At 48.2% G+C, this 25,502-nt stretch overlaps 1 protein-coding gene across 7 annotated transcripts in view; it reads right to left on the reverse strand.

The window, feature by feature from the left end:
- Positions 1-15,356: 15,356 nt before the first annotated feature.
- tle3b (TLE family member 3, transcriptional corepressor b) overlaps positions 15,357-25,502 on the reverse strand; it is a 49,387-nt gene continuing 39,241 nt past the window's right edge. For all 7 annotated transcript variants that reach the window (XM_036963952.2, XM_090223069.1, XM_036963950.2 and 4 more), the window contains 7 exons: positions 23,878-23,951; positions 23,498-23,747; positions 19,988-20,235; positions 19,674-19,821; positions 17,843-17,993; positions 17,486-17,562; positions 15,357-17,047 (listed from right to left, as the gene is read on the reverse strand). In XM_036963952.2, coding sequence (XP_036819847.1) covers positions 16,940-17,047; positions 17,486-17,562; positions 17,843-17,993; positions 19,674-19,821; positions 19,988-20,235; positions 23,498-23,747; positions 23,878-23,951 — 1,056 coding nt within the window. In that variant the 3' untranslated portion in view covers positions 15,357-16,939. The remainder of the gene's footprint in view (positions 17,048-17,485; positions 17,563-17,842; positions 17,994-19,673; positions 19,822-19,987; positions 20,236-23,497; positions 23,748-23,877; positions 23,952-25,502) is intronic.

Consider the following 25,502-nt stretch of genomic DNA (forward strand, 5'->3'; position numbering starts at 1 on the left):
CCTCAGTAGATGTCTACTGGACAACACAGCTCTTAGCTCCCTCAGTAGAGGCCTACTGGACAACACAGCTCTTAGCTCCCTCAGTAGAGGCCTACTGGACAACACAGCTCTTAGCTCCCTCAGTAGATGTTTACTGGACAACACAGCTCTTAGCTCCCTCAGTAGAGGCCTACTGGACAACACAGCTCTTAGCTCCCTCAGTAGAGGCCTACTGGACAACACAGCTCTTAGCTCCCTCAGTAGAGGCCTACTGGACAACACAGCTCTTAGCTCCCTCAGTAGAGGCCTACTGGACAACACAGCTCTTAGCTCCCTCAGTAGATGCCTACTGTATAACTTATTTCTATTGTTTTTAATCTTTTTAATGAATTTATCTTATTAACACTGTGTTCTAGCTAGCTATTTGTGTAGGTAAGCTATCAAGTAAACACAATGATATGTAACCCCATGTACCTTGATGCAACAGCATCTGCTAAAATATATCTAAGATGACATTGTTCACGAGAGAGATGACATTACTTGTCGTCCATTTCATTATCTAGAATGTCCCAGTCCAAAACACTGTAGTAGCCTGCATCAGAACACCAGAGTAGACTAACTCTGAAGTTACTTGTCAGCCACTGGCCTCAAGGCTTCTAAATTCTAGTTTTTTTCTACCGTTTCCTGGTTGCCTCTTTGCATACGCTATTGAGGTGTCCAAAATGTAGTCACGCCGATTTGCCTGTCACATTAACAGTGGCACAGTGGCACCTCGCTTTTACCACCACGACCCTAGAAACAAATGAGCTGTTTATACACAAAGAGATCCTTCCTCTTCGCTCCACCAGCCTCCGTTTCTCCTCTCCTCCCCTCTCCCTCCATCCCTCCCTCTTTGTCTCTCTCTCCCCAGGGTAAATGTTATTCAACCTCTCAAGATTTGAATGATGTGATATAAATATCAGTTATTTACGATCAGTTCCTTTAATGTGACATGGAGTCAACAAAGCATTAGGGGTTATCATCTTTGTGTAAATAATCTATAGTATAAACTATATCAATATCACCGCGATACGAAACATACAGACAAACAGCTAGTTAGTCTTCAGAAAACGAGCACGGCCAAAACACCACAACCTACAGTTCCACAGCTACATGAACTTCTCTACTCTAGTCTTAGTCAGTGTTTTGTTAGCATCCAGAGTATGACAACTCAATCAACAACGTGTCTCTGTACTTGAACACGGGAATCATTAGCATCCATGCAGCACCGTAAGACCAGAAAAAAAAAAGAACAACACAATTATCTGAGATGTGAGAGGTACTTGTTAGTATTCAGTCTGAAGACTGGGTGGTAGGATGGGGCTTCTAGGTTGATGTCTCGTCTGTTTACTCTTAGTAATCAGTGGCTGTGTAAGACGTGGGAGGTAGCAAACACAAGAGCTGGGGGTGGAAGGAGAGACGTTGGGAATTGGCTTTCCACTCCAAGACACACACACACACACACACAACGCCATCTGCTCCTGAGCAAAGAGCACCCATCGCGGGGGCAAGTTGAGCTCACAGGGGGAGTGTTCTGTTTACTGTGATGATGAGTGTGTGTTTTAAGAGGGGGGGGGGGGGGGGGGGGTTCCAGCGGTGACATATCAACGATCACAAATAAAGGGCAAGCAAACACACTAAAGAGCCCAGCTCCCCTGTCAACACACACACACACACACACACACACACCCTCGCTGCTGTTCTGATTCCTTCAAGATATTATCAGAGAAAGAGACAAGGGGGAGGGAGGGAGGGGACAGGAGGAGACCAGTGCGCTTCCTATCAAGCCACAGAGGCTTGATGTGATGTCATCAAGAGGAGCTTCAAAACAGCAGTGTGCCCCATCTGTTCCCTTCCCCCTCCTCTCTCACTCACTCACACACACAATTTAAAAAAAAAACGTTCATATAGAAATGTGACAGTTTATGTACTGTATGACATGTATATATAGCATAGAGTAAGAGAGGCTTTATTAACCAATCAGACGTGAGGGGGTGTGGTACACGGCCAATATACCACGGCTAAGGGCTGCTCTTACGCACAACGCAACGCGGAGTGCCTGGATACTGCCCTTAGCCGTGGTATACTGCCCTTAGCCGTGGTATACTGCCCTTAGCCGTGGTATACAGCCCTTAGCCGTGGTATACAGCCCTTAGCCGTGGTATACAGCCCTTAGCCGTGGTATACAGCCCTTAGCCGTGGTATACTGCCCTTAGCCGTGGTATACTGCCCTTAGCCGTGGTATACTGCCCTTAGCCGTGGTATACTGCCCTTAGCCGTGGTATACAGCCCTTAGCCGTGGTATACTGCCCTTAGCCGTGGTATACTGCCCTTAGCCGTGGTATACAGCCCTTAGCCGTGGTATACTGCCCTTAGCCGTGGTATACTGCCCTTAGCCGTGGTATACTGCCCTTAGCCGTGGTATACTGCCCTTAGCCGTGGTATACTGCCCTTAGCCGTGGTATACAGCCCTTAGCCGTGGTATACTGCCCTTAGCCGTGGTATACTTCCCATTTACCACAAACTCCCGAGGTGCCTTATTGCTATTATGAACTGGTTACCAACATAATTGGAATAGTAAAAACAAAGTTTTCTGTTTTTTTGTCTTAATTCTTGTTTGATTCACAATAAACAATATTTTGCATGCCCACGGTGGGCATGTTGTGTAAATCAAATGATACAACCCCCCCAAAAAATCCATTGTAATTCCAGGTTGTAAGGCAACAAAGTAGGAAAAATACCAAGGGGGGTGAATACTTTCACAAGCCACTGTACATATGTTTGTAAGCATATACACACACACACATCTGACAATCTATTCGTTGAATCATTATCCAATCTACAGTGAAACCCTGCGACACTCAGAACCTTGCCAAACACGCTACCATTACCCGCTGGTCCTAATTACCAATAAGGGCTTCCTCATTGCAGCTCAATTTGATGGAGTAGGAAAGAGAAAAGTTCATAATCATGTTAAATTAGCGCTCCTTCACATTCAATCTCAGCCCTTCTAACGTCCTTAATGACTTATTTGTACCAATTATTCGCTTTGCTGAACTCATTAAACCCCTATTCACCTCCTGAGTTAACTGATTGCTTCGACAAGTAGGCCTGCATCGAGTACCTCCTCCGATCCGGCTGCGGCGAGTACCTCCTCCGGCTGCGGCGAGAACGTACAGTTACGTCAACCTCGGAGCGAGAGGATTGGCTTTTTTGGTTTCTTAAATGGAAGGATGAGAGACTTGTAGAGATGTGAGATGTTTATGGTAAGAAAACGGTAACGTCAACAATCCTGTTTGTTATTAACAATTCTTCTGGATGTAGGCAGTCGGACGCCGTCTCTCTCGGTCAGAGAGTAAATGAACGTCAGATCTTTATAAGCAGTCAGCATCGGACAGATAAAGCTCCTTAGTCACTGACTGTTTACAATTATCTGACAATCATTTTGATGAATAAAATGGGTTGAATGCTGGTAGTCCAGCATTTTAAATCTTTATGAAGAAAACATTTAGCAATAATATTAGATGAATGCTATATAATATGCTTCATTGGGTTTTGTCAATGAGGCTAATTAAATCCATTTCAAATCCTGATTCATTTGTTTCTTCCTGAAGGACATCATTATTTACTTGTTGTTGACACTGCAGCTGTCCACCATTAGCTTGCTGTGCTCAATGCTTACTTGGCTAATTGCCTGGTTTCTATGAGTGGCAGAACAGTCCTACATATAAGCACACACACACACACACACACACACACACATCCAGACCCCACACACACACACACACACACACACACACATCCAGACCCCACACACACACATCCAGACACACACGGACACACCGAGGTCATTGAGAGGGCTGTTGCAGGTTGTGTGTGAGTGTGCGTGTGTGTCTGGACGCGTGTGTATGTCTGTGTGTGTCGATGCATGTGTGTGTGCGTGCGTGTGTCTGTGTGTGTCTGGATGCGTCTGTCTGTATGAGCGTTCTTCTTCCATTTGTGGCTGCTAACAAGCTGTGCCCACAGACAGACAGTGACACACACACACTCTCTCTCGCTCTGTTGGAAAGAGACGGTGATCTCTGCCACAGGCTGTCTCCACACTGACTGTCCCAGGAAGTGAGTCATCATCTAGCTGTTCCTCTATGTGTCATTACTTGTCTTGGTGCACCGATGCATAGCTAATGTTACAACACACACTGCTTCTGCAATGAAAGCCTTCTCACAGGCACTGTAACCACTAAACCACTAAACCTCTGGTGACTTCAACATCCCCTTTTGTAAATCTAGCTACTTACCGTAAATTATTTGTGACACTGTTGTGATGTACAGTTCAAATAAAGTGTCACAGATCAGTTGACAAATGTTGGGTGTTAAAAAACTGTTCTAAATCTAATCAAGCCTTGGTTGGATCAGGTTAATGGATGATAAGCCTTGGTTGGATCAGGTTAATGGATGTGGATGATAAGCCTTGGTTGGATCAGGTTAATGGATGATAAGCCTTGGTTGGATCAGGTTAATGGATAATAAGCCTTGGTTGGATCAGGTTAATGGATGATAAGCCTTGGTTGGATCAGGTTAATGGATGATAAGCCTTGGTTGGATCAGGGTAATGGATAATAAGCCTTGGTTGGATCAGGTTAATGGATGTGGATGATAAGCCTTGGTTGGATCAGGTTAATGGATGATAAGCCTTGGTTGGATCAGGTTAATGGATGTGGATAATAAGCCTTGGTTGGATCAGGTTAATGGATGATAAGCCTTGGTTGGATCAGGTTAATGGATGATAAGCCTTGGTTGGATCAGGTGAATGGATGTGGATAATAAGCCTTGGTTGGATCAGGTTAATGGATGTGGATAAGCCTCGGTTGGATCAGGTTAATGGATGATAAGCCATGGTTGGATCAGGTTAATGGATGATAAGCCTTGGTTGGATCAGGTTAATGGATGTGGACAATAAGACGGCCTCAGTGATCCTGATACACTGGTGATGATATCTCAGATCAGATAAACCAACCCATATCAGTTCTCCTCCCATTAAAAAAAAAATCACTCAGATACACACACACACGCACTCACACACAAACATACACACACACCTCTGCTCTGACTGAGGAAAGCAGTGTTTGCATTCCTGTGAACTTATATGACACCAGTGTGGGATGACTATGCAGTTGAATCACTTAGTGGAATCCCAACACAGAACCAGTCCTATATTGTGAAATGACTAACATCGTCCCCCCCAACACACACACACCATCCTCAGCATTCCATGGATAAGAAGTAAGGGTGCCTCACTATTGGGTGAAGCTCACCACAGAAAAAGTCCAGACTCTCAAAGAACCTTCTATCCCTTCTACCTCCCTCTCTCTTCAATGCCCACTCCCACCAACCCTCAACCCCCCACAGCACCCTGTATTCCCCCACTCCAAATATGTTAAGCAGGGTTGCATTGGCAGTCAGGTGGTATTAGTGTTAGCTGGCAGGCTATGCTGTGACCCCCCCCCCCTCCTCAACTCCTTCTCCATGCTTTGTGATGACAGTGTTTGATCAGGGTAATAATGTCTCCACTGTGGAGGAGAGAGAGACTGGTCTGGACCGGCTGGGCATAGAAGCAGGCAGAGAAACTCTAATCCATAACACTGCATTCCTACTGCCCCAATCGCCTTACACAAGGACCACCCAGGACACACTATGTTCTCTCTCTTTCTCTATTTTCACTGCCCCTCTCCCTCTTTCTGTCTGTGTGTGTGTGTGTGCGTGAGTGAGCTCATTGGTCATCAGAGAGAGAGCGGTGAGAGAGGGAATGTGAGAGCATGAGAGAGAAAAGATGGCAAGGGAACAAGAGACTGACTCACCATTTCATCACCCTTCCTCTCCACTCTTCTCTCCCAGTCCCCCTCTCTAATTTGGGACCCGGCTCTGAAGTGGCCACTTGTGTCCGTGTGTCCGATGGCCCTGTGATGAAAGCACTCTAGTCAAGGGTCAGAGTTAGAGGAAGCTATCAGAAACTCACTCTCACAAAGATGACCTCTCAGAACCCACCGTGGCCGTGCTGAAGGAGAACAGATGACCTCTCAGAACCCACCGTGGCCGTGCTGAAGGAGAACAGATGACCTCTCAGAACCCACCGTGGCCGTGCTGAAGGAGAACAGATGACCTCCCAGAACCCACCGTGGCCGTGCTGAAGGAGAACAGATGACCTCCCAGAACCCACCGTGGCCGTGCTGAAGGAGAACAGATGACCTCCCAGAACCCACCGTGGCCGTGCTGAAGGAGAACAGATGACCTCCCAGAACCCACCCTGGCCGTGCTGAAGGAGAACAGCCCTCCACTGTCTTCCTTTAATCTGCAGCTATTCTCCCAGACTACTATATTAATAAAGTGAGGAATACAGAGTCTTTCTCTCAGACACACACACACCCACACACACACACCCACACCCACACCCGCACACACTTAAAAAGAAACAAACGTACACAAGCATACACACAGTGAACTCAGCCTGGGTACTCAAGAGCTGCCTACTTCAGCGGTACAAAGGGGAAGAGAGAGTTTGAGAGGGATAGTACTGCTGAGTGGGAGTGGGTGTGTGTTACAGTGAAATGCCCTTCTTGCAAATTCAAATCCCAGCAACCAATAAATGATTAAAAAAAATTATGAATAGGAAGAATAAGAAATATACAATTAAGTGAGAATACTGTTTACAGGAAAGATTTCAAAAGAGATGGAGGTAGATATCTAAAACATTAAGGGAACACTAAAATAACACATCCTAGATCTGAATGAATGAAATATTCTTATTAAATACTTTTTTCTTTACATATTTGAATGTGCTGACAACAAAATCACACAAAAATTATCAATTGACATATTTATCAACCCATGGAGGTCTGGATTTGGAGTCACACTCAAAATTAAAGTGGAAAACCACACTACAGGCTGATCCAACTTTGATGTGATGTCCTTAAAACAAGTCAAAATGATGCTCAGTAGTGTGTGTGGCCTCCACGTGCCTGTATGACCTCCCTACAACGCCTGGGCATGCTCCTGATGAGGTGGCGGATGGTCTCCTGAGGGATCTCCTCCCAGACCTGGACTAAAGCATCCGCCAACTCCTGGACAGTCTGTGGTGCAACGTGGCGTTGGTGGATGGAGCGAGACATGATGTCCCAGATGTGCTCAATTGGATTCAGGTCTGGGGAACGGGCGGGCCCGTCCATAGCATCAATGCCTTCCTCTTGCAGGAACTGCTGACACACTCCAGCCACATGAGGTCTAGCATTGTCTTGCATTAGGAGGAACCCAGGGCCAACCGCACCAGCATATGGTCTCACAAGGGGTCTGAGGATCTCATCTCGGTACCTAATGGCAGTCAGGCTACCTCTGGCGAGCACATGGAGGCTGTGCGGCCCCCCAAAGAAATGCCACCCCACACCATGACTGACCCACCGCCAAACCGGTCATGCTGGAGGATGGTGCAGGCAGCAGAACGTTCTCCACGGCATCTCCAGACTGTCACATGTGCTCAGTGTGAACCTGCTTTCATCTGTGAAGAGCACAGGGCGCCAGTGGCGAATTTGCCAATCTTGGTGTTCTCTGGCAAATGCCAAACATCCTGCACGGTGTTGGGCTGTAAGCTCAACCCCCACCTGTGGACGTCGGGCCCTCATACCACCCTCATGGAGTCTGTTTCTGACCGTTTGAGCAGACACATGCACATTTGTGGCCTGCTGGAGGTCATTTTGCAAGGCTCTGGCAGTGCTCCTCCTGCTCCTCCTTGCACAAAGGTGGAGGTAGCGGTCCTGCTGCTGGGTTGTTGCCCTCCTACGGCCTCCTCCACGTCTCCTGATGTACTGGCCTGTCTCCTGGTAGCGCCTCCATGCTCTGGACACTACGCTGACAGACACAGCAAACCTTCTTGCCACAGCTCGCATTGATGTGTCATCCTGGATGAGCTGCACTAAGTGAGCCACTTGTGTGGGTTGTAGCCTCCGTCTCATGCTACCACTAGAGTGAAAGCACCGCCAGCATTCAAAAGTGACCAAAACATCAGCCAGGAAGCATAGGAACTGAGTAGTGGTCTGTGGTCAACCACTCCTTTATTGGGGGTGTCTTGCTAATTGCCTATAATTTCTACCTGTTGTGTATTCCATTTGCACATCAGCATGTGAAATTTATTGTCAATCAGTGTTGCTTCCTAAGTGGACAGTTTGATTTCACAGAAGTGTGATTGACTTGGAGTTACATTGTGTTGTTTAAGTGTTCCCTTTATTTTATTTAGTTTCAGTTGAAAGGTCTGTCTATTCACCTGTGATCAGACAGTACGAAGAAAAACCAACCCAATGTTAATGGTCGCCTCAGAAAAGGACTTGTATCATTTCCTGTTTGAAGGTGAAATGGGAACCAGACGCCCTGCAGTGAGTTTGCAGCTCTCCCCACGATATTCTAACAATGAGAACCAGACGCCCTGCAGTGAGACTGCAGCTCTCCCCAGGATATTCTAACAATGAGAACCAGACGCTCTGCAGTGAGTCTCTCCTCAGGATATTCTAACAATGGGAACCAGACGCCCTGCAGTGAGTTTGCAGCTCTCCCCAGGATATAACAATGGGAACCAGACGACCTGCAGTGAGTTTGCAGCTCTCCCCAGGATATTCTAACAATGAGAACCAGATGTCCTGCAGTGAGTCTCTCCCCAGGATATTCTAACAATGGGAACCAGATGTCCTGCAGTGAGTTTGCAGCTCTCCCCAGGATATTCTAACAATGAGAATCAGACGGCCTGCAGTGAGTTATTAGCTCTCCCCAGGATATTCTAACAATGAGAACCAGACGCCCTGCAGTGAGTTTGCAGCTCTCCCCAGGATATAACAATGGGAACCAGACGCCCTGCAGTGAGTTTGCAGCTCTCCCCAGGATATAACAATGGGAACCAGACGCCCTGCAGTGAGTTTGCAGCTCTCCCCAGTATATTCTAACAATGGGAACCAGACGGTCTGCAGTGAGTTATTAGCTCTCCCCAGGATATTCTAACAATGAGAACCAGATGTCCTGCAGTGAGTCTCTCCCCAGGATATTCTAACAATGAGAACCAGACGCCCTGCAGTGAGTTTGCAGCTCTCTCCAGGACATAACAATGGGAACCAGACGACCTGCAGTGAGTTTGCAGCTCTCCCCAGGATATTCTAACAATGAGAACCAGACGCCCTTCAGTGAGATTGCAGCTCTCCCCAGGATATTCTAACAATGAGAACCAGACGCCCTGCAGTGAGTTTGCAGCTCTCCCCAGGATATTCTAACAATGAGAACCAGACGCCCTGCAGTGAGATTGCAGCTCTCCCCAGGATATTCTAACAATGGGAACCAGATACCCTGCAGTGAGTTTGCAGCTCTCCCCAGGATATTCTAACAATGGGAACCAGATACCCTGCAGTGAGTTTGCAGCTCTCCCCCGTATATTCTAACAATGAGGACCAGACGCCCTGCAGTGAGATTGCAGCTCTTCCCAGGATATTCTAACAATGAGAACCAGACGCCCTGCAGTGAGTTTGCAGCTCTCCCCAGGATATTCTAACAATGAGAGCCAGACGCCCTGCAGTGAGTTTGCAGCTCTCCCCAGGATATAACAATGAGAACCAGACGTCCTGCAGTGAGTTTGTAGCTCTCCCCAGGATATAACAATTGGAACCAGATACTCTGCAGTGAGTTTGCAGCTCTCCCCAGGACATAACAATGGGAACCAGACGACCTGCAGTGAGTCTCTCCCCAGGACATTCTAACAATGGGAACCAGACGCCCTGCAGTGAGTTTGCAGCTCTCCCCAGTATATAACAATGAGAACCAGACGCCCTGCAGTGAGTTTGCAGATCTCCCCAGGATATAACAATTGGAACCAGATACCCTGCAGTGAGTTTGCAGCTCTCCCCAGGACATAACAATGGGAACCAGATACCCTGCAGTGAGTTTGCAGCTCTCCCCAGGATATAACAATGAGAACCAGACGTCCTGCAGTGAGTTTGTAGCTCTCCCCAGGATATAACAATGAGAACCAGACGTCCTGCAGTGAGTTTGCAGTTCTCCCCAGGATATAACAATGGGAACCAGATACCCTGCAGTGAGTTTGCAGCTCTCCCCAGGATATAACAATGAGAGCCAGACGCCCTGCAGTGAGTTTGCAGCTCTCCCCAGGACATAACAATGGGAACCAGACGTCCTGCAGTGAGTTTGCAGATCTCCCCAGGATATAACAATGAGAACCAGACGTCCTGCAGTGAGTTTGCAGCTCTCCCCAGGACATAACAATGAGAGCCAGACGCCCTGCAGTGAGTTTGCAGCTCTCCCCAGGACATAACAATGAGAGCCAGACGCCCTGCAGTGAGTTTGCAGCTCTCCCCAGGACATAACAATGAGAACCAGACGCCCTGCAGTGAGTTTGCAGCTCTCCCCAGGACATAACAATGAGAACCAGACGTCCTGCAGTGAGTTTGCAGCTCTCCCCAGGACATAACAATGAGAGCCAGACGCCCTGCAGTGAGTTTGCAGCTCTCCCCAGGACATAACAATGAGAGCCAGACGCCCTGCAGTGAGTTTGCAGATCTCCCCAGGACATAACAATGGGAACCAGACGTCCTGCAGTGAGTTATTAGCTCTCCCCAGGATATAACAATGAGAACCAGACGTCCTGCAGTGAGTTTGCAGCTCTCCCCAGGATATAACAATGAGAACCAGACGCCCTGCAGTGAGTTTGCAGATCTCCCCAGGATATAACAATGAGAACCAGATGCCCTGCAGTGAGTCTCTCCCCAGGATATAACAATGGGAACCAGACGTCCTGCAGTGAGTTTGCAGCTCTCCCCAGGATATTCTAACAATGAGAACCAGATGCCCTGCAGTGAGTTTGCAGATCTCCCCAGGATATTCTTATAATGGGAATCAGCTGCTGAAGACAAGTGTCACTTTACTCCCAAAATGACAAATTCCTCACATTTTCTGGATATCAAGGATTTGAAGTAACTGCCAGTTCCAGTACTAACCCCAAGTTAACCATTAGCATTAAGTGCAGAACAATGGGATTTTCTAGGACCAGTTCCAGTACTAACCCCAAGTTAACCATTAGCATTAAGTGCAGAACAATGGGATTTTCTAGGACCAGTTCCAGTACTAACCCCAAGTTAACCATTAGCTATTAAGTGCAGAACAATGGGATTTTCTAGGACCAGTTCCAGTACTAACCCCAAGTTAATGCTAATGGTTAAGTGCAGAACAATGGGATTTTCTAGGACCAGTTCCAGTACTAACCCCAAGTTAACCATTAGCATTAAGTGCAGAACAATGGGATTTTCTAGGACCAGTTCCAGTACTAACCCCAAGTTAACCATTAGCTATTAAGTGCAGAACAATGGGATTTTCTAGGACCAGTTCCAGTACTAACCCCAAGTTAATGCTAATGGTTAAGTGCAGAACAATGGGATTTTCTAGGACCAGTTCCAGTACTAACCCCAAGTTAACTATTAGCATTAAGTGCAGAACAATGGGATTTTCTAGGACCATGCGAACACGTTCCAACTGCAGCTCAGACAGAGGTGTAGCAGCAACACATGAAGCAATGGGAAAAGCCCAATCATTCCTAAAGAGGTGAGACTGGCTCATTTGCTTCAGTTTCCTTCTACGGCTCCCAAGTGAGTCATCAGAGCTCAATGCAGCCTGGAACTCTTCTCTCCACACATACTGCTCACTTAATGCTGCATTCAATGGAGACAAAGAGAAGCAGCACTAGTTTAACATGTCACCAATGACGCAAAGTAAAAGGTCCTGTTGTCCCTCCTATGACCTGGTCACTGTCCCTCCTCTGACCTGGTCACTGTCCCTCCTATGACCTGGTCACTGTCCCTCCTCTGACCTGGTCACTGTCCCTCCTCTGACCTGGTCACTGTCCCTCCTCTGACCTGGTCACTGTCCCTCCTCTGACCTGGTCACTGTCCCTCCTCTGACCTGGTCACTGTCCCTCCTCTGACCTGGTCACTGTCCCTCCTCTGACCTGGTCACTGTCCCTCCTCTGACCTGGTCACTGTCCCTCCTATGACCTGGTCACTGTCCCTCCTATGATGGAGGAGGACATGTACGTACACAGTACACACACTGTATACCGTTAACACATGGGTCCATATTTACACACACCGTATACCGTTAACGCACGGGGCCATATTTACACACACCGTATATCGTTAACGCATGGGCCCATATTTACACACACTGTATACCGTTAACGCATGGGCCCATATTTACACACACCGTATATCGTTAACGCACGGGTCCATATTTACACACACACACAGTTGCTTGGAATAGAATCGCTCTTTGTCCCGCTATAGTCACCATCACACACACCAGTATCACGACCTGACAGCCAGAACCCCCGCTCAAGTGCAAATTAGTACTGTGGCCACTTGTGGTGGAAGCAGAGAAAGAGGGGGAACCATTGACACTAGAGCAAGAGAGAGGGGCTTTAGGATCCAATAACTACATGTTGTTTCCTATCCAGGAGAGAGAGGCTTTAGGATCCAATAACTACATGTTGTTTACTATCTCAGAGAGAAGAGAGAGAGAGACTTTAGGACCCAATAACTACATGTTGTTTCCTATCTCAGAGAGAAGAGAGAGAGAGACTTTAGGACCCAATAACTACATGTTGTTTCCTATCCAGGAGAGAGAGGCTTTAGGATCCAATAACTACATGTTGTTTACTATCTCAGAGAGAAGAGAGAGACTTTAGGACCCAATAACTACATGTTGTTTCCTATCTAGGAGAGAGAGAGGGAGGGGCTTTAGGACCCAATAACTACATGTTGTTTCCTATCCAGGAGAGAGAGGGAGGGGCTTTAGGATCCAATAACTACATGTTGTTTCCTATCCAGGACAGGAGAGAGTATTTAGGACCCAATAACTACATGTTGTTTCCTATCCAGGAGAGAGAGGCTTTAGGACCCAATAACTACATGTTGTTTCCTATCTCAGAGAGAAGAGAGAGAGAGGCTTTAGGACCCAATAACTACATGTTGTTTCCTATCCAGGACAGGAGAGAGTATTTAGGACCCAATAACTACATGTTGTTTCCTATCTCAGAGAGAAGAGAGAGAGGCTTTAGGATCCAATAACTACATGTTGTTTCCTATCCAGGACAGGAGAGAGTATTTAGGACCCAATAACTACATGTTGTTTCCTATCCAGGAGAGAGAGAGGGAGGGCTTTAGGACCCAATAACTACATGTTGTTTCCTATCCAGGAGAGAGAGGGAGGGGCTTTAGTACCCAATAAATACATGTTGTTTCCTATCCAGGACAGGAGAGAGTATTTAGTACCCAATAAATACATGTTGTTTCCTATCCAGGAGAGAGAGAGGGAGGGCTTTAGTACCCAATAAATACATGTTGTTTCCTATCCAGGAGAGAGAGAGGGAGGGCTTTAGAACCCAATAACTACATGTTGTTTCCTATCCAGGAGAGAGAGAGAGGGAGGGGCTTTAGGACCCAATAACTACATGTTGTTTCCTATCCAGGACAGGAGAGAGTATTTAGTACCCAATAAATACATGTTGTTTCCTATCCAGGAGAGAGAGAGGGAGGGCTTTAGTACCCAATAAATACATGTTGTTTCCTATCCAGGAGAGAGAGAGGGAGGGCTTTAGAACCCAATAACTACATGTTGTTTCCTATCCAGGAGAGAGAGAGGGAGGGCTTTAGGACCCAATAAATACATGTTGTTTCCTATCCAGGAGAGAGAGAGAGGGAGGGCTTTAGGACCCAATAACTACATGTTGTTTCCTATCCAGGAGAGAGAGAGAGGGAGGGCTTTAGGACCCAATAACTACATGTTGTTTCCTATCCAGGAGAGAGAGAGAGAGGGCTTTAGGACCCAATAACTACATGTTGTTTCCTATCCAGGACAGGAGAGAGGGGCTTTAGGACCCAATAACTACATGTTGTTTCCTATCCAGGACAGGAGAGAGGGGCTTTAGGACCCAATAACTACATGTTGTTTCCTATCCAGGAGAGAGAGAGGGCTTTAGGACCCAATAACTACATGTTGTTTCCTATCCAGGAGAGAGGGAGGGGCTTTAGGACCCAATAACTACATGTTGTTTCCTATCCAGGAGAGAGAGAGAGGGAGGGGCTTTAGTACCCAATAAATACATGTTGTTTCCTATCCAGGAGAGAGAGAGGGAGGGCTTTAGGACCCAATAAATACATGTTTCCTATCCAGGAGAGAGAGAGGGAGGGCTTTAGGACCCAATAAATACATGTTGTTTCCTATCCAGGAGAGAGAGAGGGAGGGCTTTAGGACCCAATAACTACATGTTGTTTCCTATCCAGGAGAGAGGGAGGGGCTTTAGGACCCAATAAATACATGTTGTTTCCTATCCAGGAGAGAGGGAGGGGCTTTAGGACCCAATAACTACATGTTGTTTCCTATCCAGGAGAGAGGGAGGGGCTTTAGGACCCAATAACTACATGTTGTTTCCTATCCAGGACAGGAGAGAGGGGCTTTAGGACCCAATAACTACATGATTTAAGAACATAACGTATCCATACTCCACTGCAGCTGATCAGGTGTGGATAGTCCTGTAGTCTCGTCTTCGCTCTCTTCCACGAAATTCGGAGGAAACCATTAAACAACTGGAGGGTCTCAACTAACAGACAACTGAAAACATTGGCTTGACACACTGCCATCTTGAGTAGACTAGTTTCATCAGGTCCAGCCCTATGCACAGACCCCATAATCCAGTAGTAAGTCTGTGGCAGCTACTGTGACTGGGCGTGTGTGTGTGTGTCGTGCCTGTGGTTTCAGCGAGGCGCTGAGGCAGCAGTGTGTGACACTCTTAAGTCACACGGGTGGTTTGGCAACACACCCAGATCCTCAGCAATGCGTCTCCTCTCCCAGCATTAGTCTGTTGAACAGCCTGCGACCACAACGACAAGCCTGGACAGCAGCCTACTGACTCCACTGCTATTCAACAGGCTCCCACACACACACACACACCTCATATACAGCATCCAGTTAACTACAAGGAATCACCAGGCATATGTTTGAGGTTAGGTATTCATTATGAAACAGTTAAAAGTGTTTAAGTATCACATCAAGTGTGGGGTATAAGTGGAAGACTCCAGTGGTTTAGACTCTACACTCAAACGTATCTACTTTCAAACCTATTAAGAGGAAGTTAATGTCAGGGCAGACACAGACACCCACGGCTCTCGTAGAAGTACTGAAAACGCTCTTTGCTACAACGACTGCGCGCTTCCTCAACAATATGTTGCATTGAAATGAACTGGGAAGTCTTTCTACAAAAACAAACTGTTTATTGGATGATCATCAACTGTACATTATGTTCAGTGCTGACACAGTTTTGCTACATACTTTGGTTGTGAATTGGAGACGCTCACATTTCACCCCTCGTTATGACTGAAGGAAAGGAGGGTATTGGGGGCGCAGTGAACAATTTGAGTGTTCACCCCAACAGCTGAACGGTGAAGGAAGATATTCCCCTTAGACACAGAGCATCTTACCCTCAGCACCATTTGGGTACCAAACAGATCCGTGTCTAGAGGCACCTTCATCCTACTCGGTACTGAACATTATGTAGATGCTGGTCACAATGCTAACTTCTGTTTTACATTTTGAAAGATCGTAATAGCCAACCCTAGCACTTAACAGGCACTGTATATCGACTGGAATCCAAGTCCGGTTATGATGATGTACTGATAAATGAGGATAGAGGATCAAATCAATGGATTCCATAGAAGCATGTTCTCCTTAACCCCCCATCTAGATGACCCTGTGGGTTGTTCTACATCAGATTTAGGTCCAGACTCAATGTTCAGGTTGTGTCCGGCCAGCCATATGAACTGGGGACGCGGCCGATAAGCCCAGTCCGTCAGCCCGTACTAGTAATAATCCAGTAGAATTGAAGTCCATTGCTCAACACCAACCAGACCACCCAAAACACCATCCAAGACGTAAGAGACGGGTCATAAAAGGGCACAGAGAAAGTAGTACAGTTAGTTTCTTTAATATGGTTTTAATTTACATTGTTCTCCTCCTCTCGCCGATCCCCCAGTCTCCTCTGATAGGCCGGTCCAAGCGGGGGTCCTGTGGTATTCCACGGAGTTCCGTGGCTCTGCCTGAGCCGGCAGGCTCCACTTCCCAGACATTTTCGTAGCTCCCCAAAAAAAAGGGCACCATCCCAAAACTCACATTTGAATCTCCACAAACGTGTTCCGGTTGACCATTTAGTTTTTGGAGAGACATTTCCATTTGATTTGGAAAAAGGTCAGCCTGGAGAACGTGCTTCAACACCCTCAACAACAAAAAATCCTTAAAAACAAAATGCTTATTCTACTTTCTGTTCTCCCTTGGATATCAAGCAGAAGGGAGAGGCCGAAAGCAAAAACGTCACAAGTACACCAGGACATGAAAATAGATATATATATTTAGAATATATATATATAAAATGTCTTTATTACTCCATTATGTACAATTTTCACAAGACGTCCAGGGAGCAACTGTTGTAAAGACAAAGCACTGCTTCATCCAGTCACATTACAGAAACATTCATCACCTTCAAAAATAAACCCTCCAAAAACAGGCCCAGGAACAGATCAAAAAACAGCAAGACAATTTACATCTTCAGTGCCCATTGGGTTACAGTCTGCACCGATAGCCAATCATAGCCAGGCCAACTGCCAAGCGCAGTTCATGGTGCCTTCTGAGCACCAATCCCGGAGCGGTATCGGCCGACATGGTCTGTAGTCCAATCCCTGGTGGTCTTTGAGGTTAGGGGATGTGGTGAGTGAAGTAAGAGGAGGAGGAGGGTCTAGCAGCTCCCCTCGTCAGGCCACTAGGAGGGGTCAAACTGGTGTTCCTAGTAGATCACCTCGTACACTGTGGCCTTCTTGTCTCCGGAGCCTGTCACAATGTACTTGTCGTCTGCAGAGATGTCGCAGCTCAGGACGGAAGAGGACTCCTTTGACTGTTGATGTAAAGGGTAAAAAAACACTATTAAAACTATGCCACTTTGTTTACATACCCTACATTACTCATCTCATATGTATATACTGTACTCGATACCATCTACTGCATCTTGCCTATGCCGCTCTGTACCATCACTCATTCATATATCTTTATGTACATATTCTTTATCCCTTTACACTTAGTAGTTTTGGAATTGTTAGGTTAGATTACTCGTTGTTATTACTGCATTGTCGGAACTAGAAGCACAAGCATTTCGCTACACTCGCATTAACATCTGCAAACCATGTGTATGTGACAAATTTGATTTGATTAGTTTGCTTCTGATTTCCAGATTACAACTGACAGTGGTAGCTGGGGTTTCCATGCTGCTGGTCATGTCCCAGGACTGTGAGCATCTATGCGTGTTTGAGAGTGTGTGTGTTATTGATTGGAGTACCTGGAATATGCTGGCACCGTACGGAGTCCTCCAGGCATTCAAGAGGTTGTCCTTCCCCGTGCTCACAAACCATTTACCTTCAAACACAGGACATAAATACATGAGCTCAGAGTCCAGGTTGTCCTCACCAAGCAGGACAGGCCTGCACACGACTCTCCAAGCACCAAAATCCACATGGTTTAAGATTTAGTAGCTAACCCAATACAACGGATGTGGGGCAGTTGGTATTACTTGTTGGTACAGTGGAAATACCAACTAAACAATGTGGTTCAATTCCTTGAGAAAAAAGGTTTCTACACGTGAACTACATAAATACAGGTTATAAATGACTTCTAGCACCCTGGACATGTTTCTTACCACAGTAGGCGAACTTCAGCGAGAGGACGCAGCTCTCATGCAAGTGGAGCTGGTACTTGTCCGGCTTGGTGTGATGGAGAACCTCCACATTGCTGCTCTCCATGCCCACTGCCAGCCACTCCCCTGTGGGGCAGTAGCCTAGAGAGAAGATCTGGGAGGAGACGGGAGGTGGGGGTGAACTAGGGCAAAATAGAGTGTGTGCGTGTGTGGGATGCAACGGTACACTGTATGTTGTCGAACCGTTCGGTACGCCCCCTACGGTTCAATATGCACACGTGAACGGCGGAATTACGATACGCCTGTCATTTTCCGGTCATTTCCCACGCGTGCTCATTGCGCTGCAGACTACAGGCACGTGGTACATTCAGATCCGCAGAACCAGACACGCAGCTTGTGGCCGTTAAGGGGCTACTGATGGCCGACAAAACTTCACTCAACAGCTATGTCTCAAAATGTGGCAACCGCAGTGACAGCAACCCCCCTCCCCCTTAAACAACCAATGGACGATTTGCACTGACATCTCAGTAGGAAACCTCCCTAAAGGGGGCCCCATGAAGAGAGAGGAAACTAAAAACAAATACTCTCTCAGCTCCCAACGTGACAATGGGGAGACAGAGAGACGCACATTTGAAGAGACACCGGCGTCTTTCAAATCCGCTGCGGGGGAACATTCTGGATTCAGCGTTCAATACAATGACGAGGGTAAGAAGACCGTAAACAAACAAAGTACAGTCTGCAAGCATTGCTCTGCCCCTGTCGGCTACTCCAGTGGAAACACTTCTAACACGATGTGTCATTTGCGTGGCCATCACTCAGCCGCATCCCTTGCAGCAGGAGCAAGGAGAGTCCACTCGTTAGCCAAAACACAATAATCTCTCATTGCTGCCTTCAACAACTATTTGTGACAAATTCAGAAAAACTAAGAAATAACGAAAGCAGTGGGAGTATTAATCATAGCCAAAGATTTGCAGGCCTATTCGGTGGTTACTGACTCGGGATTTCGTCACCTGATTATAAAACAATTGAACCGCATTACAATGTCCCCTCCCGCACACATTTCAGCAGCAAAGTAATTCCCAAACTCTATGAAACATCACAGAGAGACATTTAAAAGGAATTGACACAGACACCCTATCTAGCTCTCTCCACTGATAGTTGGACCTCCAGAGCAACTCAAAGCTACCTCACTGACGGTTCACTATGTACTGGAAGCTACCTCACTGACGGTTCACTATGTACTGGAAGCTACCTCACTGACGGTTCACTATGTCCTGGAAGCTACCTCACTGACGGTTCACTATGTACTGGAAGCTACCTCACTGACGGTTCACTATGTACTGGAAGCTACCTCACTGACGGTTCACTATGCACTGGTCTGGGAGATCTATGTGTTGCAAACTCGGCCCCTGTATGAGAGTCATACAAGCGCACACTTAGCCCTAGAATTAATGAATGCTGTGACTGAGTGGACGCTAGAGAGACCAAATATCACAATCCCAGCCACTACAGATAACGCACAAAACATAGTGAACGCCATCCGTGAAGCTGATGGGTCTGGGCCCCACATTGGCAAAGCACCTACAGCTTGTCAAAGCTAAGAAGCCCTTTTCATTGTATTCTCCCCTTGCTGTCATACAGTAGAGACAGAAACCAGGCAGTCAGTCATGTTGACATTTTTCTGAATGGAACGTTTCAGGCTAAATAAAATAGTTAAAGGGTTTAAAGGGTGAATATGTAAATATCCCCAAACCGAACCGAACCGTGGGCCCACTGTACCGTTGCATCCCCTGTGTGTGTGTGTGTATGCGTATAAGCATAAATACGAGCGTACCTGGGAGGTGAAGTCATGCTGCTGGAGCTGGCGACCCTCCCTCAGGTCCCATGAGCGGACGGTGTTGTCCAGACCTCCGGTCCACAGCTTGGTCCCATCGTGGGAGATGTCGATACAGCTGGCGCCGTCCGTGTGGCCCTGGAACTGCCTACAACACCCAACAAACACAGTGGAACTTAGCCAAGTGATTCCACTCACGCTGTGGACATTTCAATGTAATCCCCCTCCAATCATTACTGCTAAAATCACATGGGTAGTAGAACATCCCTCCCAGCCCCAACCAGTCCTCTACTCTCTTCAGATGGATCACTCACCTGACCAGGGTCTGGTTGTGCAGGTCCCAGACGGCGATGTTCCCGTCACTGCAGCAGGAGAAGCAGACTTTGGCGTCGGGGGAGATGGCCAGTGCGTAGCAGGCGGGGGCCGAGGAGGTGAGCTCCGCCTTGATACGTGGCGTCGGAGAGGCCAGGTCCCAGATGGTCAGCGTGCTGGCCTCACCGCCCACAATCAGGGTGCGGCCATCAGGGAGGAGCTTACAGGAGCGGATGTAGTTGTCCCTGTTCTGGAGACAGAGAGGGAGACAGTTAACATTTGGGCTTCAGACAGTTATGGTGATAATAGCAGGTATCGTGAGACACACAAATGTATTGCTAAATATTGCTATACTGTTGGAGCTAGGAACACTAGCGAGAGAGAGCCGTGGCCCTAGCGAGAGAGAGCCGTGGCCCTAGCGAGAGAGAGCCGTGGCCCTAGCGAGAGAGAGCCGTGGCCCTAGCGAGAGAGAGCCGTGGCCCTAGCGAGAGAGAGCCGTGACCCTAGCGAGAGAGAGCCGTGGCCCTAGCGAGAGAGAGCCGTGGCCCTAGCGAGAGAGAGCCGTGACCCTAGCGAGAGAGAGCCGTGGCCCTAGCGAGAGAAGTGACCCTAGCGAGAGAGAGCCGTGGCCCTAGCGAGAGAGAGCCGTGGCCCTAGCGAGAGAGAGCCGTGACCCTAGCGAGAGAGAGCCGTGGCCCTAGCGAGAGAGAGCCGTGGCCCTAGCGAGAGAGAGCGGTGGCCCTAGCGAGAGAGAGCCATGGCCCTAGCGAGAGAAGTGACCCTAGCGAGAGAGAGCCGTGACCCTAGCGAGAGAGAGCCGCGGCCGTAGCGAGAGAGAGCCGTGGCCCTAGCGAGAGAGAGCCGTGACCCTAGCGAGAGAGAGCCGTGGCCCTAGCGAGAGAGAGCCGTGGCCCTAGCGAGAGAGAGCCGTGACCCTAGCGAGAGAGAGCCGTGGCCCTAGCGAGAGAGAGCCGTGGCCCTAGCGAGAGAAGTGACCATAGCGAGAGAGAGCCGTGACCCTAGCGAGAGAGAGCCGCGGCCGTAGCGAGAGAGAGCCATGGCCCTAGCGAGAGAAGTGACCCTAGCGAGAGAGAGCCGTGACCCTAGCGAGAGAGAGCCGTGACCCTAGCGAGAGAGAGCCGTGGCCCTAGCGAGAGAGAGCGGTGGCCCTAGCGAGAGAGAGCCATGGCCCTAGCGAGAGAAGTGACCCTAGCGAGAGAGAGCCGTGACCCTAGCGAGAGAGAGCCGCGGCCCTAGCGAGAGAGAGCCGTGACCCTAGCGAGAGAGAGCCGTGACCCTAGCGAGAGAGAGCCGTGGCCCTAGCGAGAGAGAGCCGTGGCCCTAGCGAGAGAAGTGACCCTAGCGAGAGAGAGCCATGGCCCTAGCGAGAGAGAGCCGTGGCCCTAGCGAGAGAGAGCCGTGGCCCTAGCGAGAGAGAGCGGTGGCCCTAGCGAGAGAGAGCCATGGCCCTAGCGAGAGAGAGCCATGGCCCTAGCGAGAGAAGTGACCCTAGCGAGAGAGAGCCGCGGCCCTAGCGAGAGCCGTTGCCGCGACCCTAGCGAGAGAGAGCCATGGCCCTAGCGAGAGAAGTGACCCTAGCGAGAGAGAGCCATGGCCCTAGCGAGAGAAGTGACCCTAGCGAGAGAGAGCCATGGCCCTAGCGAGAGAAGTGACCCTAGCGAGAGAGAGCCGTGACCCTAGCGAGAGAGAGCCGTTGCCGCGACCCTAGCGAGAGCCGTGGCGAGAGCCGCAGCCGTAGCGAGAGCCGTGGCCGTAGCCCCAGCGAGAGCCGCGACCCCAGCGAGAGCCGCGACCCCAGCGAGAGCCGCGACCCAATTCGAGAGCCGCGACCCAATTCGAGAGCCGTGTGCAGGTTTCTTCTTTTTCTCATCTTATTCAACTGTTAAAATGCACCTGCAACAAAGACAGCTCAGATGTGCCTTTGGAAGCAGGTGTGAGGAGAAAAGCATCAGAGTGTGTTTGAGTATGGCTTCCCTCGGCTGTGGTGTGTGGAGCGAGACTCATTTTCAGCTTTAACAAGGGCAGAAGAGTGTTAGCTGGACTGGGTCCATGAGGCGGGTGATGTGAATGACAGATCAATAGAGGGCCGGGGCTCTCAGATGAATTAAACAGCTTGCTGATGACTATATAAGACCTGGTCACAAAGCCAGCACTCTCCCTCTGCTCCTTCCCCCTCTCCAAAGTGGCCAGGAGACAGTATCAAACTGATGAATGGGGAGGATGGGAGAATGACTAATGGGGTGGGTAATGGCAAACCGGGGCAGGACGATCAGAAGATCATTACTTTAGGTCTTTTTCAAAAACGTCACACACAGGGCCGACGAACAAGACGCTGTGCCTTGAATTATTACATTCACAAGAGCAGATGGAGGGAGAGGGTGGATGTGGGGTTCAGAGGGCTGGTTCAGAGGGTGGTAGTGGGGTTCAGGGGGTGGTAGTGGGGTTCAGGGGGTGGTAGTGGGGTTCAGGGGGTGGTAGTGGGGTTCAGGGGGCTGAAGGCAGCGGGGTTCAGAGGGCTGAAGGCAGCGGGGTTCAGAGGGCTGAAGGCAGCGGGGTTCAGAGGGCTGAAGGCAGCGGGGTTCAGAGGGCTGAAGGCAGCGGGGTTCAGAGGGCTGAAGGCAGCGGGGTTCAGAGGGCTGAAGGCAGCGGGGTTCAGAGGGCTGAAGGCAGCGGGGTTCAGAGGGCTGAAGGCAGCGGGGTTCAGAGGGCTGAAGGCAGCGGGGTTCAGAGGGCTGAAGGCAGCGGGGTTCAGAGGGCTGAAGGCAGCGGGGTTCAGAGGGCTGAAGGCAGCGGGGTTCAGAGGGCTGAAGGCAGCGGTGTAAAGTACTTAAGTAAAACATACTTTGAAGTACTACTTAAGTTGTCTGGGGGCATCTGTACTTTACTATTTATATTCTTTACAACTTCTACTCCACTATATCCCCAATGAAAATAATGTACTTTCTACTCCATACATTTTCCATGACACCCAAAAGTACGAAACATTTTGAATGCTTAGCAGGACAGGAAAATGGTCTAATTCAAGCACAGAGAAAATCCCTGGTCATACATCAGCCCTATGAAGAGCATCCTCTGTGCCCATCGGTGGGCTTGATATCTCAGTCCATGTCTAATGATAACCGTCACAGTATCATCTCAGATACAAGGCTAGCTTGTTCAGCTTGGCTATCCTGTTAGCTAGCATACAGCCCAGCCAACCTAAGTTATAGCCTTCGTCCCACATTGTCTGTTGTTATGCCTTACACCATTATAACAATGATATGATCATTCAGCAGATGGCTTTATCCACAGTGACAGTCATCCAGTTGAAACAGCACCAGTCTAAAGTCTGGACACACCTACTCATTACAGGGGTTCTTTATTTTCACTATTTTCTACATTGTAGAATAATAGTGAAGACATCAACATTATGAAATAACACATATGGAATCATGTAGTAACCAAAAAACCCTTGAATGAGTAGGTGTGTCCAAACGCTAACGGCTCCTTACCAGGCAGTCCAGTTGGGACACGGGACTCTTGCTGCCCGGCTGGCTGATGTCCCAGATCTTAACGCAGCCCTTGCCACCGGTGTAGACGTGGCGCGTGGGGTTGCTGATGGTGACGGCGCACACCACCTCGCCGTGGCTCAGCGTGTTGATCTGGCGAGCGTGGCGTGGGATGCCCGGGCCTATGAGAGCGTCCGGGGGAAAGGGCACCGGCTGCATCTGGCCGTCGGCGCTCACATGAAAGGAGTAGGCACTACCGTGGGGGGAAAGGGCAGTTGTTTTGAGACTAAATGAAACCTGGAACCAAAAATGTTGGACTTGACCTGTGACTTTCAGGCTCTCGTGATAAACAGTTTAAACAAAGAGTGGGTTTGGAGACTTACGGTTTCCCTCCAGAGATGGATGTGAGACTGGCTTGCAGGCCTGGTCTCATGTGGGAGTGAGGGTCAAACCCCACCTGGGAAAACAGACCGTTAGCATGTTAACATGTCAAACAGTGGAAAGCCTATCCATGCAGCCAACTAGAATAAATGTTCAAACAGGAAACTTAGCATCACTGCCTCTGTAGTGTCAAATAAGACAGGGGCACTTTAGTACCATTTCAGAAGGTCCGATCACACAAATGTCCTATGTGGCAAAACCCCCAGCTCACAACCCAATGCCACCCAAAACAGTTCACAACCATCTTGTTGGCAGAGAGAGAGTTTTGCAGTTTTAAGTTACATTGTTTGCAATACTATACATGTTGCATTGGGCAGAGATTTTTGTTTCTGTTTTAAAGCTTTAAAGGTATTTTTCCAGGCCTGGTTTACGTTTATAAACTAGGTGGTTCAGACCGTATACAACGGTTATGACAACACATGTTTTTACTGCTCTAATTACGTTGGTAACCAGTTTCTAATAGCAATAAGGCACCTTGGGGGTTTGTGATATATGGCCAATATACCGCGGCTAAGGGCTGTGTCCAGGCACTCCTCGTTGCGTCGTTCATAAGAACAGCCCTAAGCCGTGGTATATTGGCCACATACCACACCCTCTTGGCTCTTATTGCTTAATTAAACGATACCAGGGGCCGAAGCCTGACCTAGTTCAGTAGTACTAGTAGAGACGTGCGGTCCGTATTGAATCAGTTATGAGTATGTGGGACACAAGGGGAATTCTTACTATCATTTCATACGGTGCTGTGTATTCTACATTCCTTCGCCCAGGTTTGTGGTAACGGTGTGAAAGGGGAGCTTACTAATGCTAATGAGAGCCTGGGAGATTCACACACACAGAGAAGTGTTTTGACAGAGTTGTTATTCCCCTCCCTTGTAGCACCAGACATCAAAGCAGTGGAGTTAGGCAATAGAAACCTTGGAGTTAGCTAACAATTTACACAGAGAGGAGAGAAATTATTTTTTATGTATTTCTAAAGAAATATTAAAAAAGTGAACTATTGAAATAGGAAATTCATTGTAAATTGGCTGCTAGTCATATTAGCATAAGTCTTCTAGCCGACAGCCGTGTTGGCTAACTCAACGGTGGAGCTGCTGAGACATGTAATATATAGTGAGACGTGACTCTGATGTACGTTTGCATGTGTGTGTGTTTGAGTGAACACCTTTTATTTCCTCTTCCTGTATTGTATTAGTAACTGTATCCTGTGTTGTATTAGTAACTGTAGCCTGTGTTGTATTAGTGACTGTATCCTGTGTGACTGTGTCGTATTAGTAACTGTAGCCTGTGTGACTGTGTCGTATTAGTAACTGTAGCCTGTGTGACTGTGTCGTATTAGTAACTGTAGCCTGTGTGACTGTGTTGTATTAGTAACTGTAGCCTGTGTGACTGTGTCGTATTAGTAACTGTAGCCTGTGTGACTGTGTCGTATTAGTAACTGTAGCCTGTGTGACTGTGTCGTATTAGTAACTGTAGCCTGTGTGACTGTGTTGTATTAGTAACTGTAGCCTGTGTGACTGTGTCGTATTAGTAACTGTAGCCTGTGTGACTGTGTCGTATTAGTAACTGT

The sequence above is a fragment of the Oncorhynchus mykiss genome, chromosome 26 (genome assembly GCF_057628025.1).
Source record: "Oncorhynchus mykiss isolate SJ-2025 chromosome 26, ASM5762802v1, whole genome shotgun sequence".
Lineage (NCBI taxonomy): Eukaryota > Metazoa > Chordata > Actinopteri > Salmoniformes > Salmonidae > Oncorhynchus > Oncorhynchus mykiss.